General features: G+C 36.0%; 1 protein-coding gene across 2 annotated transcripts in view; it reads right to left on the minus strand.

The window, feature by feature from the left end:
* Window positions 1-19,962, minus strand: part of LOC100888242 (beta-adrenergic receptor kinase 2) — a 79,644-nt gene that overhangs the window by 42,560 nt on the left and 17,122 nt on the right. For both annotated transcript variants that reach the window (XR_970386.2, XM_003729311.3), the window contains exons 4-5: window positions 8,228-8,329; window positions 7,330-7,404 (exon numbers count right to left, since the gene is read on the minus strand). Coding sequence is in view for 1 of the 2 variants with exons in the window: in XM_003729311.3 (XP_003729359.2) it covers window positions 7,330-7,404; window positions 8,228-8,329 (177 nt within the window). In the remaining variant the exon portion in view is untranslated. The remainder of the gene's footprint in view (window positions 1-7,329; window positions 7,405-8,227; window positions 8,330-19,962) is intronic.

Below are 19,962 nucleotides of genomic sequence, written 5' to 3' on the forward strand. Positions count from 1 at the left end.
GAGTGAATTCAATTCCATAGTGTGAAAGACTCAGTTCACAATATTTTCCTTTATTTGGCCTGTATCACATTTATCTACATAACATTTCAAAATGTAGGAGGGGGTATACATCTACAGGTATTTGCATTCATGAATAATCATAAAACTTCCTTAAAATGCACCCCCCCCCCCCCTCCAAAAAAAAAAAAAAAAAAGTAATTGATAACATTACCAGCGTTTTATAAGTTTATTACCCACAGAGTAAACATGCACATCCCACTTGTCTTCAAAGCATCCATCTTTCATAGTATAAATTCAAAGCTTTATATCACAATATAAAGGATAATGTTTAACTGTATTAAGTAACATGAACTTCTCCCAATTTGATCATTAACTTGCATTTGTTTAGGAGCAACGTTTCAGAAGGGGACAAATTATTCTTAGGCGGACTCTGGCGGAGAAAAAAAAATGCCCTGGGAATGAGATGACCTACTTGACCTTTCCTCAAGCCTGATCATGGTGTCTCAAGAAGGATGCTTTGCCCGGGGACTTCCTGCTTTTGGGCTTCTTCTACTCACTATGTACTCACATCTATATACATCAAAGATTGTCAATCCATTGAGAAGTTATTGGATTCAAGCCTAATTGACAAGAGGGATGCATGAATGCTCCATCTCAGAATGTGGTTAAAGGTAATAGAACCATTCACTAGAAATATTGACGGTTTAAAATTAAAAAATTAAAATTGAGAAGTAGGCCTTTGTAACACCTGCTCTATGTACATTTCATATCCAATACATACTGCAATCATATCTTTAAGAATCATTTATTTGTTGGTATTTATAAGTAAAATGACTTTCTTTTGATGAAATACTGCATTCAAAATAAGACAAATGGCTTTTCTGATAGCAACCATAGTTGATGGAAAGGTTAATTGAAAATCTGTGATGCAATACAGTGATTACTTGTCATCAGGATTATCATTCAGAATCAGATTACAACATACATTCACATTAAAGTCCAATCCACCCCAATCCAGTCCAAAAGATATTTGATATAGCGCCTTCTCCTTGCGGTTACAAAGCGCTGCACACACCGCTCCACGATCTTGCGGCCGCTTATAAACAAAAGTTAATCACTTCTCAGAGATCAGTTAAGTACATGTATATGTAGGCTGGTAATAAAGTAATTTATAGCAGAATAGATGTCCAAGTAGCAATGACAAATATCTTAAGTTAGTGAATTTATATTTAGAAAATTGAGAGGTTTAAAAAGTCTGTAATGTGCAATACTGACAATATAATTGTATTACTGCAATAAATAATAACATTGCTGAAGCAAGGACTAATTTTTTACATACATTGTTGCCCTTATTGTCTACTCTACAGAGTAGAAATAATTGCCAGAATTACTTTTGGCTTCTGACACATAAGTTCAACATTGTTAAAAACAAGTCCTTTATCTAGAGTAAAGGGAATTCAAGTAGCATACTTTTGACCAAGTCGATCCACTTAAATATAATACTTATTTTTGACCAAGTCGATCCATTTAAATGTGAAAGTGCCCGAGTGGGTATAATGTTGTCAAAGCGCGATGTGAGCTTATTCTTACTCCATATTCCTGCCTAAACAGCTGTTCAAATAATAACAGCGTAGGAGAGGGAAAAAGTGGCAGCTTTTTACGGCTAACTAATATGCGTAAATGAGCTTATCAGTGGCTGAGGATGCCAGAAGCTTAAATGTCAGAGGCAAAAGGAACTAATTAAATAATTGAAATCAAATTATGGATTCCTTGTAATGGAAGGCAATTAGGAATCCCTGCTCAAGACAGGAGAGGTACATGTTAAATCCTGGTCTAGATTTTCCATCTATTTTCCTGTTTTTTGGTTAGAAAAATAGAATTATGAATAAATGAATAAGAATTGGATGATAATAGAAACACTATATCCTTTACATCCTTCTATCGATTTTGATTACGAAAATAGAATCATCGAAAAATTAAAAACACACTATGATGATGTCAATGGTAACAAACGCTCAATCCTTTTCTAAATTTAACATCTATCTGTGACGTTTTGGTTACAAAAATAGAACTAAAGGTAGATAACAATAGCAATGACGACAATGAAAGTACATATGGGTGTTTCCGTATGATCGGAACACAGCAGTCAAAATGGGGGTCGCCGATATTTACTAATATTATTAGTAATGAACAGGATGTTATATTAAGGAAGTCATTCCATTATTCAATTCAATTAAAACAAAAAATCAAATTTTCAACTCAAAGTTTATCTTCCATAATTGTGGTTTGGTGGTTAGCATAGTTATAAAGCATTTTGGTGAAAATATAGGTGTTTCCGTATGATCGGAACACAGCAGTCAAAATGGGGGTCGCCGATATTTACTAATATTATTAGTAATGAACAGGATGTTATATTAAGGAAGTCATTCCATTATTCAATTCAATTAAAACAAAAAATCAACTTTTCGACTCAAAGTTTATCTCCCATTTGTGGTTTGGTGGTTAACATAGTTATAAAGCATTTTGGTGAAAATGCTTTTTGCCCTCCTGCATGCAGTCAGCTGCATCCACCTCTTAAAGGTAAAGACCAGTATTGGAAACGCCCCAATTTCAAAAAATGAAATGGAAGCTCTCATTACCAATCATGTGAAAGAATGTTTTGACTAATACATGATGATAAAAAATTTGCTGGGAAACCGCCTACTAATTCATATATTTGGTAAATTTGTTTCTCTCATGGTCTGTGAGAGATATAGGGTAGTCCCATATACGTCTTTCTGTGTATAGTGCTTGTAACTTTACGAAGAATGGGCCAAATTTCTTATCATTTTGATGATTCCAGAACCTTGCAGATGCTAGATGCTAGATGATCAACCTTTTCTGATCGATTCCACAACGTTTCTTTCACAATGCAATCGCATGACCATAAATGGCCTTTACCTTTAATTCTTGTGTAACTGGAGCTCAGTGATGTCTGGAATCATGGGGTGCGTTCAAGCGATTTTTTAAAAGCTAGAATCACAAACATGAATCACAATTCAAAACGCCATTAAAAACATGATTACTGCGGAAGAGCGTTTAAGCGATTTGTCATTAACGCTGATTCTCGCCCATTTCAAGCCCAGCCACTGCTCATCACACTGTGCAGTTTGACCCAGGAAGTATAGGTCAACTTCGCTGCATGCTTTCTGTCTGTGCTTATGGTCAACTGGCAGTCACAAGCAGGCCACGATAATGACATTATAGAATCATGATTGAGATCTCTGTTCGTTCAAGTGAATTTTAGCACCCGTGGTTCTGCAGAATCAAGATACAAAACGCATCTTTTTCAGCGTTTCCATGTCTGTGTTTTTAAACACGTTTATTTTTACGACCGACAAAAAACCGCTTGAACGCAACCATGTTTTAAACTAAACGTCTTTGAAAACCGTGATTCTAGGGTGAAAAGCTATAATCCAAAGAAAGATGTTGAGAAAATAGAATATTTGATTGTAGTCCATTTATTAGTTACTATCAATTCGAGAGTAGATTGAGAATATGAGATGAAAAAGGCATTGTTACAAAATAAACAAGAGAACTAATAAAGCGATAACATCTGGGCATGGAAACAACAGTAAGCAGGCTATAGTTTTAGAAATCTTTAAACAAGTAAATACATGTAAGTTAAACTGCAATGGGTGTTAAACAGTACAGAATGCTGAATGAAAGGGATTCCAAAGAATAGGAAAACAATGTCCTTGTAATGAAAGAATTAAAAAACAGTACCTTTGTAATGAAAAGGATTCAAAACAAAATGTAACAAAGCTAATAAATTTCAAAATATGTTGAACAAAAATTGAATTGAACATGAGACACCAACTGTATATCAAAAACAAGAATTCTCAAATTTGAACAGTGTTAATTGCTTGACTTCCTTAGGTTCCTTGCAGAAAGTGTGCTGAAAAAATAACAATAGTTCACTTATGTAATAAGGGACACCGGTGTCCCTGTTAGGCTGTTACATAATGAAACCCTATAGATTAAGTCATGTAATCAATCTACATGAAACAGGCACACCATTAAAATATTCAGTTTCAAATATGAAAACCTTTGAAAACAAAACAGTATCCTTTTTCCCTAGATATAAAGAATATTTTGGGCCACAATGATTTTTTTTAAAGCCCCTCCTCTTCTATTTCTACTGAAAGAGACCCTTCGGTAAGTGTTGGATATTCTTTAAACTTCATTTGAAAAAGTATTGGCTATGCTTGGATTATGGTAGCCTTTCGAAATTGGTATGATGACTGTTTAAAGTGGGGTCAAAAACAGGCTGCTTCAAAGTCATGATTTATTTAATTGGTATCAAAATTGCAACTAAAAATACATTTTGACTGGGTGATTGGTTTTAGTTCAATGGGTTATCAAATAGATGAGATTTCAGTTTTGTGTCCCTACATGTACTACTGTATATAGTGATTGTTGATACATGTAGGTGATGCTATATGCGAGACTCTAGAAACGTGTGACCAACCTTTATATTCTGTTTCAATTTAATGAAATATACATAGTAGGCTTTGTAACTAGCATTATTCATACCAATCTGATCAATTTGAAATGTTGACCCTCATGTCATAAGTACAGGTAATACCCTGTTATTAAAGAAACACTCATTTATTAAAACTTGTCTAAATTTGATATCCATCTCAAGCACTTTGATAACAAAAAATTGAATCATAATACAGCAGCTATAAGGAAGATAACAGAAACTTTACCATTTTATCCTTTTCTTTTTCCTAAATTTTGATTGGCATTCCAAGTTTGGGTAAGAGATAAACTATCAATTCTGTAAAATAAGAAAGTTTTGCAGACATAAAACTAGTTTCATGAATTGTTGAGATTCACACAAAAAATTTATGCCATGAAATGATTATTCAATAACATGACCGGCATAGACTGTGATTCCATTATTCTATAGCATGAAACTAATGATTCTGAACCCCTTACAAAATTCCTGAACATTTCATGCATATGAAAGTTTCTGGTTTTTCAGTTTTGGTAGATGCATTTATCTGCTTTAAAAAATAGACTTAGGTACAACTGATTGGTGAAATCAATAAGTTTGAGAGATTGTGAATCATTGCAATGATTTTTTTTTTTTAAACACATCAATATTTTGCATAAAATTATGTTACATAGTAATTGGAAGCTCCCTTGAAATAATAATTCATATAATTTTCATAATTATTTCTTTTCTCTCTCAACGGTCATACAAATTATAAATGGGAAATCAAGAGTGATTCAAAAGGTTGCGTGGGCACTGTGCAGACACACACAGATCCACACGAATGATTGTAATTCAATTCCAGTAAAAGCTGAAAACAACATGAGAACACTTGATTCAACATGTTTACTTCAAGATTCTGAAAGGTTTTGCAACCTCTTGATTTTTCATCCTCCCCCTCCCACTCACCTTTGCTCTCTCTCTCTCTCTCTCTCTCTCTCTCTCTCTCTCTCTCTCTCTCTTTCTCTCCCATAAATGTAGGGGTAATATGCCATACCTACATTATATTTAATATATTTACATAAACACATCTATTTATTTACAGTCAGAAAAAAAAATACAAGGTAGTGCATATTTACCAAATATCAAGAAGTCTAAAGTCCAAATAAATTCTTCTTATACCTTTAATATTATACATTCTTTATCTATTGTCGATCCATCTTATTCATCTACCAATCCAATTTAATATGTATCTACACTAGCTATACAAAATAAAGCTACATGTACTAAACTGCCAATATGTGAACAAGCATTTCATAATATACGTCTTTACTGTGTGTGTCATAAATGAATGGAGAACTACCTGTTTAAAAAAATAATGACGATAACAGGGAAATTGGATGCCATGGGTAACATGTAACATTACACTTGTAAATGCAGTTTGTCACAGCAATATCAGTGAGTGCGTGGAAGGGACCTTACAGTGGCCATTTGCCACCGAGTACAGAGTGGGAATTCAGCTGCGCATGTATTATGCAAATGCGCGTAATAACTTTGGCGGACGTTGTATCTTTGTGAGCAATACTGGGTGAGATATCGGTGTGTATGTGTGTGAGAGTACGTGTGTGTGTGTCTGACTGACTGACTGGGGGTGGTGTTGCATGTGCATGCAGTGAAAAGCCATGTAATAAAGTGTCAAGTCAAAGAGAATTTGGGGGGCTCTTATCCATTTCTATCTCTCTCTATCTCTTTCTCTCTCTCTCTCTCTCTCTCTCTCTCTCTCTCTCTCTAACTGTCTGTGGCTGACTGTCTCTACTTCTCCATCTCCTTCTCCTTCCCCTTCTCTCTCTCTCTCTCTCTCTCTCTCTCTCTCCTTTCACTCTCTCTCTCTCTCTCTCTCTGACTGTGGCTGACTGTCGCTACTACTCCATCCCCTCCTCTCTCTCTCTCTCTCTCTCTCTCCTTTTCTCTTTCTCTTCTCTTTTTGTTATGCATTGCTATCTTTAAAGCATAGAATTCAGTTTTTAATGATTTTTGATTTTGTTGTTGTCGCTGATTGTTTTAACTCTCTAACCTTCCTCAGCTTGTGAAGATCACAAGTTGTATTTTGTTTTCCATATATTGTTGTTACTACATGGAGACCTGTGATGTTAAAGTAATAGATTGTCTGTTGAGGGCAAAAAGGGCATTTATGTGCTGGTAAAGTGTTTGAGCTTCTCTCTTTCAGCAGACGATATCACCACAGGGAAGTTAGGCCAGATACATAATTTCAATGTCCTTCTCATTCTAGGCACACAATATTCAAATTCTTCAATCAGGTATGGGTGAAATACACATTAAAAGACATGAAAGTATTTTCAAAAATTGCATATTTAATCCACTTTGTTTTGCAAAGCTCTATCATCATATCATCTGTTTAAAGCCGGAATGGTATTTCGTCCCATCTACTCATATGATTTAACACACAATTAATGCCCTTTTGGCTCTGAACAGACAATATCCTTGATTTCATCTCCTGGGACACAAAAGACATTAAGTCAAACCATTTCACACAGTTCAGGCTCACTCGGATACAACTCAGCAAAAACCCAGCGTTTCTTTATGATGATATTAAGAGTTATACACTTCACATTTATGAATCTTGTAACACAGAGCTCGGGAATACATTGAAGTCCTTTGTACAGAGCAGTTGCCATTCATTCTACACTTTAAAAAAAAAGAACATAGCACTTTTTTTTTATGCGCAGCGGTCTACAGCACCATATCTGAAAAAGCCTTTCATTTCCCTTCTGATTGTCAACAGAGGACTTGCTTTCTTTAGAGGAAAATAAAAATAAAATTGTACTTACACTAAAGAGGTCTGGTTTGGCTTCTTGGTTGGTCAGTCTTTGTCTCACGTTTTCTACTGCTGACTTTGAGAATTGCTGAAAAGAAGGAAAAAATGCAAAAATCAAAAATTAATTCTTAAAGATAAACTTTAGTACTGGTAATGCGATTGCATTGTGAAAGAAAAGGTGTGGAAAGGATCAGAAACAGTTGATCATGTAGCATGTAAGTATTGGTGTGCACTGCAAGATTCTGGAGTCATCAAAATCATAATAAATTTGACCGAGTCTTGGTAAAGTAACAAGCACTCACATAGAAAGCTACATATGGGACAACACACATGGTGTCGGGGCTAGTACTACCTTGATTTCCTTATCTTTCTATGCTCATTACTCAGCCAGTATACATTTTCTTCCAAAATTGTTTGGCACATGTCATTTATTTGTAATCTTGAACATTCAGTGTAAGTTTCGTTTGATTCTGTGAGAATTTTTTTTAATTTTTTTTTACCAGTACTGGAGTTTATCTTTAAATGCAAAATGAAAATAATTTCTGTAGTTCATCTTATAAATTGAGAGGTATAGACTTTCAGCATATGTTTGTTTAAGTTTACATTTTGCTGTTCCAAAGTACTCTTCACAAGGATTAAAATATGTGACTTCATGAGAAATTTGAACAAGTTTTTCTTAAAATGCAGTTTCACTGATCACTTTTTATCTCCATTTTAATACAATTGTCTTTCATACAACAAATATGAATGTCCTAAATTCTTGCACTTAAAGTACATCATCGACTAACAGAAAAAATCTATGTCTCTGTCTTAAGTGAAACTATTACTCATCTTGAGAATTCCCTTAATTCTCTGGAAATTACCTAAGGCATAAATAACATAAGAAGAAATTGACTTTGTTGAACACTTACATGTGTACATGATAAGACTTCCTTCATGATGTAGTTATCAAAGATTCTTCTGGCTTCTTCTAGCCTTTCATCAAGGGTGTCAAGTTTTTCGTAATCTTTGATCTGTAAAGAGATGAAACAATAATGCAGATTAAGTTACTAGTGGAAAGGGTCTGTGTGAACTCCAGGCATTGTGTCATGAAACTGTCTGAAGTACAAGTCTACTACTGACATCCCATTAAAATGCAAGTGAATTATTATTCCATGCATGTCAATTTAATTACATGCAATTCAACGGGATGTTGGGGATCTTGAACTTACAAAAGGTTGTGTGAAACAAGGCCCTGATCATTATTCTGATAATGTTGATCTGTCATGACTTCCAGTTTATACTCTGAAGATTTAATGACTTTGTTAGCTAGAATATCAGGTAGTTCTTGAAAAGAACCGGACCATTTGCATTCACAAATCACATGTACAAAACAATAGCCGGATAGGGCATCAACTCGGTGTTAAGATGATATGAGATGTTCTTTTCCTGCAAAGCAGATGATATTCTGATGAGGAAAACAGGTCTAAGAAATCAACATGCATATCTGACCACTATCTTCAAGTCTCTCTCTCTCTCTTGTTTATCTCTTTCTTTTCAATTCATTTCCTATTATTCTTACTTTTATTTTGTTTATACATAAAATGAGACACATATCTAACCATACAAAGTCTAGTTTCCTTTACCATACAAAATTACAATTTAAAAAAAAAAAGATTTGTTTCTACCCTTTCAGAGTAGACTTATGTCAAATCAAATTACAGGAGAGAGCTCTCAAAGTAATGGAAATCCATTCAAGTTCATCCATTCTGTCCAGCGACAAAAAGCAATAGGGCTATCTATGGTAGATGGTAACATGTTTGTGAGGGGGGGGGGGGAAAGAAATTCAAGGCCTAGATGAACATCAATTCTTTACATCAGTATATTTTACTCATGAAAATCAATAAGTCCATGAGATTTGAAAAATAGGCTTTCATCTATTTACATATTGTATTCTACCATTTCAGAGTAGACTTATGTAAAATCAAATTACAGGGAAAGCTCTCACATTGAAGGACATCCATTCAAGTTCATCCGTTCTTTCCAGCGACAACAAGCTATGACAATCAGTGAGTCCATGCGATTTGAAAAATAGGCTTTCATCTATTTACATATTTTATCAAAGATTGTTCATAGACACTAAAATCATTGTGCATGGCACTACTCTTAGTGACTTAATGAGCAAGTGTAATGCATGCCATACACACGCATACACCCTACATGCACTACTCACATATAATAATCAACATCAATCATGCACTGTTTTTTTTTTCCTGCACATACACACGAACCACCTCATCCTGCCCCTGTAGCTGCCTACCACTAACATCTCGTTACAAGACAATTAGCAAATTTTCCTCCCAACGCTTACCAAACATCCACCTCCATATAATTTAGCCCGAGGCTATTAAGTAATGAACATGGCTGTCATGCAGCTCCTCCCCCCCCCCCCTCCCACCCACCACCACTTCTTTTTTTAATAACCATTGTAAGCCCTATTCAGGCTCGAGCAGCATTTTTCTTGAAAGCCGCAGATAGCTTCAATCCCTTTAGGAATGAGTGGTTCAGCTAGGAGTAATGCTTGTGGGGTCGTTTTATTATGAGAACACGCAACTGTTCACAAATTCATAAATCTGACTGTCGGTGAGGTGTTTCGCCATTCTGCATCTGATAATTGAATAAGGTGAAGATATACGACTAGTATGAATCTATTCACTCTCCTTTTATCCAATATACAAAAAGAGTACTTTTTGGGTTTTTTTTCAATCAAATAATTTTAGAAATGTTTTTTTTTTATTAACAGAAACCATAAATGGCATCTGGAGAACATACCCATCTCCCTGTCAAATTGACTACCTCCATTCTACATATAAATACACATTTATTTTTAGCACAGGTCAGCCTTGATACATATTGTTTCAATACACAACATTTCCTCATAAAACTGCCATCGAAAATAGAGTGTGTACAGTGTTTTATTAAAAACAAGCACTTAGTTGATACTGTGAATAAAGATTTAGATCGCTCACACCTACAATGTAAATGCTCTTCAATTGATGTGAGTTTTCGTGGGGGGGGGGGGGAGGAGGACCAAGCAAGCTCATCAATTAATTGACAATACTTAATTGATAAGCACTTCGTTACAATCTATTGCTTTTGCATATCCAGCCACTCTCTCCTGTTGTTAGGTTACTAGCAAATATACAGACAGAGAAAAATAGAACCAAGGTTAGGCTACATACATGCAGAAGATGTTTAGTTAGAAAGGGTGTATGCTGGACAAATTTCTTGCACCATCATATCTCTCTTTTTCAATGGCGGTAAAAACTAGACAACAGTCCACTGAAGTAAAACCTTCTTTGTTAAATGTGCAGATTTCGAAAAATCCTGACCCTATCTCTTTCAATATGAGAAGGAAATAGAATACCTGCTTTTCAATGCTATTTAAAATGTCCTCTTATTTTGCAGCTCATTACTTCACATTCAGAGAGGCTAAAAAAGGTTTGACAACAATGTGCTGGAAATAGACAAGTTATTCTAAATTTAGATTGGCCGGCAAAAATCTGAACCCATGAGCAATCACAGGTAGAAGGTGTGAGGATTTGAAAGAGAGTAGCGTGGAGATCATTGTGCAATTATACAACAGCTTTGTTTCCCCCTAGACTGCTAATATTACACTTAATTGAGTGTCTTGCCTATGTAGAATTCAATGAAAATCTCTAGATGCAGTCAGAATGAACATACATGTTTATATAGTCAATATGTAAAGACCTGTTCAAACAAAAACACTTTGCTGTTTGAAACTACAGCTATTATGCATACCGGTACTCTCTATTTGTCTGATATACATGCAGGATGTAGAAATGTTAAATGTACTATGCTTTATATAACTCACTTCAGTTTTCTTCTGTAGTTTTTTTAGGTGGTTTTACAAATCATACATGATTAAGAGTTTTACAGCACAAAGCACACAATGCATAATAACCACTAGAGCAATATTTCACATCATTAATAAAAAGATTTAAAAGAGGGTGGGTGGAAAAGATAATAACTGTTGGAGATTTCATGCGGTCATACATTGCAGAAATAAATTAAATGTAGTGCAGTAAAGGTACCATAAGGCTAGCTACCAGCAAATAAATGTATAGGATATCAACTTTAATTGGGGTGGCCTCATATGATATACTCAAGTCAAGTTAATCAAGTTGTTAGCTGTGAAGATGTACATGTATGCTTTTTGCCTTTTGTCCAGTCACACTCACAGGACAAAATTTTCCAAAGCTCACAAAAATGTCAAAGGTAGTTATTTCTTTAGCGTTCTTTCGATGTTTCATATGAGAGAATTTCCCATGAGAAGAATGTACATGTATCATATGGGTAGACTTCAAGAAGATACAGGCTTCGTAGAAAGGAAATATTCAATTTCAGAAACCTGGGATGGTAGTTACAAGATTCAATCTAAAATGTATGTGCTAATACACAGAGAAGCCTTAAAATAAATATAACAACTTTGAAATATATTTTTGAATAATTTTTTTTAAAAGAAGTACAGTAGCTATTTCATATGACCAGAACTCATCATGACTGTATGAGGCATATTCACATCAGACATTGTAAATTGCAGCAGATTTATAGATACTGTATAAATATATAAATATATATATATTTACACATTTTTTTACCCTCACTTGCCATTTAATCTACACATAAAAGAAACCACTGCAGTTTTGTGCATCAAGCAAATGAACCATAAATTTGTCCCTATTTTCACGAAGTGACTGTAATGAGGAAAATTGCATACAATTTGCATGACGATTTTCCTCACTACAAATTTCAAGAAATCGAACGCTGATCACCATGAACTTACCAACATTTTGTATTACCATTTTTGTTTTTGTTTTTTCCCACTCTATTTAGGCATTAGTTTTTTTTTTGTCTTCAAAAAAAATAAAAATTAATCACCTTTTTAAACAACAATATAATACTGCATTACTGTTTTGGTGGCAGCACCAATAAAGCCGTTCCTAGCTGTCTCCACATTCATATTGTTGTTGTATTCTATTGTAAATGTTGCTCTTTAAATTGTACGCTATGTTTTGTATTTTATATGTTTGTTATGATGTTTTTATGATGAATGAAATAAAGATCAATTCAATTAAATTAACATATTGAGTGAAGTTGTATCAAGCTGAGGTGTGACACAGAGAAAGTAGATCTCATAAGCACTTCACAAAGGCCATGCTTGTACCCTCAATACCGACTTCAAGCCGACTTCAAGCCGGGAAATTATCAATAGAAACAAGGCACAAGCGGGGCAACACAACCATGTTCGAATAAAAATGCGCTGTCTTCAAGTGGGGACATTAAGTCAGTGAAAAGTGAAACCAAGTTATGTTCAGTATTTTAGGTTCTTTGAGAAGATGTCCCACACCGGGCCTGTATTAACCACCCACTGGGCCTTGGAATTCAGTGATTACGGCCTTCCAATTGAAACCAGTTCAGCCTCTAACTCCATGAGGGTTAGAATATTACCAATGGACAGAAATGCAGAACGATTACATAGGGTCAAAGACAAAGCGTGTATACAGTTGTGTGTGCAAGCAATTGACCATCTAAGCAAACCTGATACATGTAATCACGTCCAAAGTTTAAGATCACCAGTACCAAAACCATTCCTCTACTGAAGAATATATGATATTTGTCTGTTTTAATCTAATAACTGCTACATCTTTGATGAAAGAAGGCTGGTGTGTTTGAAGTGTTCTAAATGTTCTTCAAGGAAGGGTAAATGCACCTACATGTACATATAGACGCACATTTCCAGTCATCATGTTCAGAAATTAACTACCACACCGAGAAGGAAGCAGACATGCTATTTTATCCTTCATTTCAAAGGGCCCTAAAGAAATATAGAATTCTATGAACCAGCTATATTCTATTATGGTGTATACCGATTGTAATAATTAATGTTTTGTTTACAGGAGCTCTTATTCAACCTGTACAGTACCATTTAATTGCAGTGATTATGATGCCTTATTTACCGAACCAGAACAATTCATTTTTTATTTTCCAGACTTAAACCATGCCGAATACATAGATCAATAGAAAACAATGATGAAGTAATTCAGCGTGGTTTGGACTTGTGATATAATGTATCAAAATACCCAAACCATGAAATTCAGTGAAAAATAGAGAATGCTACATTACATATAAAATAGTAATATTTTCCAGAATTTATCATATTTAGAATCCATTTATACCCTGTTGGCCTAAAAAATTGCTTACATGTATACACCGAGCTGGTTACAAAGCTTCATTAACGATTTGCTTGAAATTCACCTATAAAAAGACACTAAATCGAGTACTGCTGGGGCATTAAATCATGATATTTTTAGTGAGTGAACGTCATAGCAACAGAATACACAATAATCTAGACCGGGGTTTGCGGTACACACACTTGCAATCACGCATAATATTCTGCACATAATCTTAACATCTAATGTAGATGTCAACGTAGACATGGAAAAAAAGAGGTAAAATACACACTGGAAGCAGACGGTCGGAGAGAAGGGAGGAAAGAATGTGACCGTGTGTGAATTTTCAGGCAGGCAGGCTGTGACGTCAAGGAAAGGTATTCAAAAATCCGGCGGAGGGGCTTTTTAACATATCACTCCTGACTCTGAGGCAGAAATGTGGATAATAACTCGTCTTACTTTCTGTTGAAGTGTGCATGCATGGAATACACACATCATGTAGGAGAATACCCATCCATCATAGTGTATGGAGTCAGTACATGTAAGAGTGCAGAAGACCTCGTTACAGTAACATAATGAATAATCCCTTTTGCTTTTCAAAGATGCGGAACAGAAAAAAAAATGAAGATAATGAATATCAATTAATAAATATGAAAGTATAAAATACGAGACCAATTCTCCCTATGAGCGATAAAGACTTTTTGTTATTAAATCCCTGTATGTAACATCTTTGGGCACTCTTTATCACATCTATTTTTATATAAAGATTTCTCTGATCCTTGTTCTGTTACTACCAAGTCTATGGACAAGTATCATAAATGAATGATAAAAGGTCAAATTTGATGTTTCCTTCCTTGGTTTGATTATCAAATTAGGCTTTAAATATATTGCACATAAGATACATACTGCCCAGGGCACCGAAAGAACTTGACAAACCATGTGTCTTCCAAAAAGGCACATAGGAATATCAATATTGATTATTTAAAAATTTTCTCAATTTCAATCTGTCAAATTGTGTGGTTTCATTCATAATTTAGTAGGATGTCGGAACAAAGACTCAATGCTTTCAATATAGGTTATACATGTAGATATAATAAATTTAATATAGAGAAATGGATCTATATCTACACAAATCCTTCTAAAAAGGATCCAATCACAGCCACCTTTGTCAATGAACAATGATATTACAATTGATTACTGCCACTTCATAAATGCACAGTATAGGAATATTAAATAGATTATCTAAAACTTTCTCAATTTCAATCTGTCAAATTGTGACTTCATTCATATTTTTGTACAATGTGGGAAGAAAGACATAAATACTTTTCAATAAAATTCATAAGTATATAAATAATACAGAGAAATAAATCTATATATCTACACAAGGCCTTCTAAACTGGTTTCAATCGCAGAAACCTTTGTCAATGAACAATGCAATTACAATTGATTTCTGCCACTTGAAAAATGCAACATATTCAATTGAGCAGCCCCTACACAAGAATCAATATCAATAAAAATAACATGATGACGTCATCAATGACATTCCTGTGTATCTTAAGTTCATTCTATACCTTTGAAGGTAGTGGTATTGATTCTTGAAGGAAATCATAAAAGGAAGGAACTACAAAGTTTTTTACATGTAGCCCTAGGAGCATGACTTCAAAAATTCATTACAATTACCGTTTAAGACATTTATTCTTTGGAGCAACAATTTCACAATTTTTAATCAATTCAATTACAGGTATTTGACTACGGGTCAAAGAAATTTCCAGATATTCGTTTGAAATGGGAAACCTGTAATTCTATTTTAACTGACTCCCTTGAAAAGTGATGAATCTGGAAGCTAAGAGTGAACATTTGACATTTTAGAATACACTTTGATTCATGGGTTAAGCTTTAGGGGAAGAGGAAACTGATAGAAAATTACAATTGTAGTGTAGACTTGACCTAGGAAATAGACAAGGTTCAAGGACTTTTCATCTGAACAGCAAACTTTTGAAAGGGGGGGATATACATGTACAGTAGATGCCTTTATTCCTAATAATATAAAGGGTCAGAAAATCCTTCAGGACAAATGAGGCAATGACCATTTATCTCTCCACATTAATAGAGCACTTGGCAGTGATCTGAAAAAAAGATAAAAGAAATCAGATGTATATTTTTATGAAAATCAAATAGATACCTGTAGTAATCCATGTCAGGAGTTACAAAAACAGAGGAATAAAAGTAATATTAACTTCAGGAATCAAAATTATATCCTATATTCTGATGATTTTTATTTACTGGCTGAACTTTTCTAGTTCTAGAAACAGTGAAGGAGTTAAGTAGGACACTAAAAAAGGCTCAAGGGAGAGTGAAGAAGAATTGACATCAGCTGGGGGGGGGGGGGGGGAGGAGGAGCTCACCACAATTATATATGAGCATTAGAACATGTAATTGCTTTTTATGAACCATAGCATGTACATGGAATTGACTGAATATTTATCCAAACTGTTTACAGAAGAGCATTATTAACACTTGACATGTCTCTGATATATCAGTGTTATGGTTCTAATGTCAACAGATAATTGTCTCAATACTTCATGATATACGCACCAAACCACTTCCTTCCCCTAAAAAAGTTAGGGGGAGGGGGAATCACATACTGTAGGTATATGTAACTGTCTGTTCAGATATTAGAAAAGGTGTATTTCACTACATGTACATTATGTATATGAGTTAATGCCCTTCTGGCTCCAAACAGACAATATCTCCTGAGAGACAGAAAGACGTTATGGTCATATAGAAGAGCATTGACTTTTCTTTTCCAACACAGTTTAATGCCCTTCTCGCTCCAAACATACCATATCTCCTGAGAGACGGAAAGACGTTATGGTCATATAGAAGAGCATTGACTTGTCTTTTCCAACACAGTTTAATGCCCTTCTCGCTCCAAACATACCATATCTCCTGAGAGACGGAAAGACGTTATGGTCGTATAGAAGAGCATTGACTTGTCTTTTTCAACACAGTTTAATGCCCTTCTCGCTCCAAACATACAATATCTCCTGAGAGACAGAAAGACGTTATGGTCGTATAGAAGAGCATTGACTTGTCTTTTTCAACACAGTTTAATGCCCTTCTCGCTCCAAACAGACAATATCTCCTGAGAGACGGAAAGACGTTATGGTCGTATAGAAGAGCATTGACTTGTCTTTTTCAACACAGTTTAATGCCCTTCTCGCTCCAAACATACAATATCTCCTGAGAGACAGAAAGACGTTATGGTCGTATAGAAGAGCATTGACTTGTCTTTTTCAACACAGTTTAATGCCCTTCTCGCTCCAAACAGACAATATCTCCTGAGAGACGGAAAGACGTTATGGTCGTATAGAAGAGCATTGACTTGTCTTTTTCAACACAGTTTAATGCCCTTCTCGCTCCAAACATACAATATCTCCTGAGAGACGGAAAGACGTTATGGTCATATAGAAGAGCATTGACTTGTCTTTTCCAACACAGTTTAATGCCCTTCTCGCTCAAACAGACAATATCTCTTGAGAGACGGAAAGACGTTATGGTCGCATAAAAGAGCATTGACGAGCATTGACTTGTCTTTTCCAACACAGTTTAATGCCCTTCTCGCTCCAAACAGACAATATCTCCTGAGAGACGGAAAGACGTTATGGTCGTATAGAAGAGCATTGACTTGTCTTTTTCAACACAGTTTAATGCCCTTCTCGCTCCAAACAGACAATATCTCCTGAGAGACGGAAAGACGTTATGGTCGTATAGAAGAGCACTGACTTGTCTTTTTCAACACAGTTTAATGCCCTTCTCGCTCCAAACAGACAATATCTCCTGAGAGACAGAAAGACGTTATGGTCGTATAGAAGAGCATTGACTTGTCTTTTCCAACACAGTTTAATGCCCTTCTCGCTCCAAACAGACAATTAGTTCATAAGTCTGCACATGGAATTATGCCCTTCTGGTATTCAACAGATTATGTCGAAAGCCAGATATGTACATATCTATACAAGTCATGATGTATCAACCAATCAGAACGCCTGTATGAAAGCAGGCTAGGCAGCGTAACTGGTTTCCTATTCCACTACGTCCACGCTACGGGAGTAATTGAGCAGAGTACAGGTGAGTACAAATCGGGAATCATTGGTCACTCGCTGCCATCAATCAGTGTGCAGCGTTCAAGTTTGCTACATGATGGCCGACAGGCGACTGGGATTTTTCGAGTCATGATTGATTAATACAGACAAATGAGACAGACAACATGTTTTCTCCACAATATCTATTATGAGAACAAGGTAAAATACTCTGGGAAACCAGGTTTACCTCAGTATGATTATACATTGTGTACATCAACATTTGTGGTGCAATAGAACAGTTCCTGACTTCATGTCCTAAAATTTCATGGGCGCATTTTCACGGCAAACACTTGCGCCTTGCCGTCTAGATTTAGATGACTTACAGGCACAATTGGTGGTTCTATGATCGCAAATATGCGCCCTGCGCCCATTTATTTCAAGGGTTGCAAACCTGCTTTAGTATTACCAACTGTCTTCAAAGACCACTTTTTGTGTTTTCTTGGGTGGTCGCTATTGACAGGTTTTAGTGTAAGATTAAAAAGATGCACCAAGTATATTTAATGTCTCTATGAGTAGGACAAGAAGCAAGTAACGAACTGCAATTCAATATTGCTGGATCATTCTTTATCTACAGCCCCCCCCCCCCTTCAACTCTATGGCATCAAACAACAGATCTGGTTTTCAAAGCTTTTTCAAAGTGCTACTGAGCATGATCCGAACTTGTCATTCTGAAGGTGTACTATAGGCAAGGTGCATTGTGTACACATCTCCCTAGCAGCAGCCATGACATCACATCCTAGCAACTAGCGACTGCACAGGGACAATGCATGGATGGGAAAGAGGGGAAGGAAGGGAGGGAGGGAGAGGGGGAGGGAGAGAGAGAGAGGGAGAGAGAGAGAGAGAGAGAGGGGGGGGAGGGAGAGACAGAGACAGAGACAGAGAGAGAGAGAGAGTACAGAGAACAGGGATACATGCAAAGGTAATATAAGAAGCATGAGAAATCAAGAGTATTACATAATGTTCAAAGGCACAATATACACTACAGTTTATAATCTGAAACTAATCAGTAGAAGTCTGTGTAATATTAATCATTTATTTTCTTAATTTTTGACATTTCATTCACATACTCTATGAATAACAAAGCTGTTCTGAACGTTTTGATTGTATCATCTATTAGGATTAGTACAGGTGGTTCTCAATTTCCCAATTTCCCATTCACTATTGCATTATGATTCTAATCACCCTTTTTTGCACTGTTCACACATGGGTTGCAAGAAATCGATTTTCTTAACACTTCTATTGACCTTGGCTGTAACACAGAACGTGGCATATAAATCACAGTGATTCATGAAGACATACACTAAACAGTGTCATTTGAATAGCGAGCAATGTTTCACTAATGAATCTCTCTATTTCTCTCTCTCGCTCTTTCTCTGTCTCTCTCTTTTCCTCTCTCTCTCTCTCATCACCCAGCTGAGATCAGTAAAAGTCTTTTCTTACATGTACATCAAGCTGACATCTACACCTAATATTTTTAAATATTCTATTGAGGGGGGGGGGGGTCACAAAATATACAAATGTAGCTCCTGAGAACTTCTCCATCTCACACACTGTCCTCTAGACCAGCAGCTGCAGGCGCACTATTACTCCTCTGTTACCTAGCAACAAGGAATTCATTGATCGTCCATTTTGGACTAATTTCATTTTGTCTACTGCAGCGCTCCTGAGCCTTGAGAGATGGACTACCTTTTTTTTCTCCAAAAGCTGGAGAAGGACAGAGGGAAGGAAAGGGGAGAAAGGAAGAGATGAAGAGAGTGGCAGAAAGAGAGAACAGAGAGAAAGAGAACGAAAGGGCGAATAAACGCTATTCTTTATCACATCGTACTGGCATATGCACATAAAACCACCTCCTGCTCCTGTACATTGGGCAGAATGGTACAATGATTCTTGCATGCCCAGGCAGCGAACAGTGGGTGTGTATGGATTGTGTGTGTATGAGAGCTAGCATGCATGTTCGTGATGCTTCCAAAGCCCGCATCCGGATAGCATCTCAGTGGTGGTGGGAGCCATGGAGAAAGCACCAACCTCCATCTCACCTCCAGTGGGTCAGTCAGTCAGTCGCAGAGCTTTGCACATGATCATGGAGGTTGCAGAGAGACACTGGATAAAACATGCAACTATCGTCAAATTGTCAAATTGTATTTCAGCTTGTTTCTCTCATACATGGTGCAGTTCTAAATTGTTAATATTTGAAAGAGGGAGAAAGGGGGTGAGAGAGAGAGGGAGAGTGTGAGAAAGAGAGAGTGTGAGAAAGGGAGAGAGAGTGAGAGT

This window comes from Strongylocentrotus purpuratus, unplaced genomic scaffold, assembly GCF_000002235.5.
Source record: "Strongylocentrotus purpuratus isolate Spur 01 unplaced genomic scaffold, Spur_5.0 spur5_scaffold_2, whole genome shotgun sequence".
Lineage (NCBI taxonomy): Eukaryota > Metazoa > Echinodermata > Echinoidea > Camarodonta > Strongylocentrotidae > Strongylocentrotus > Strongylocentrotus purpuratus.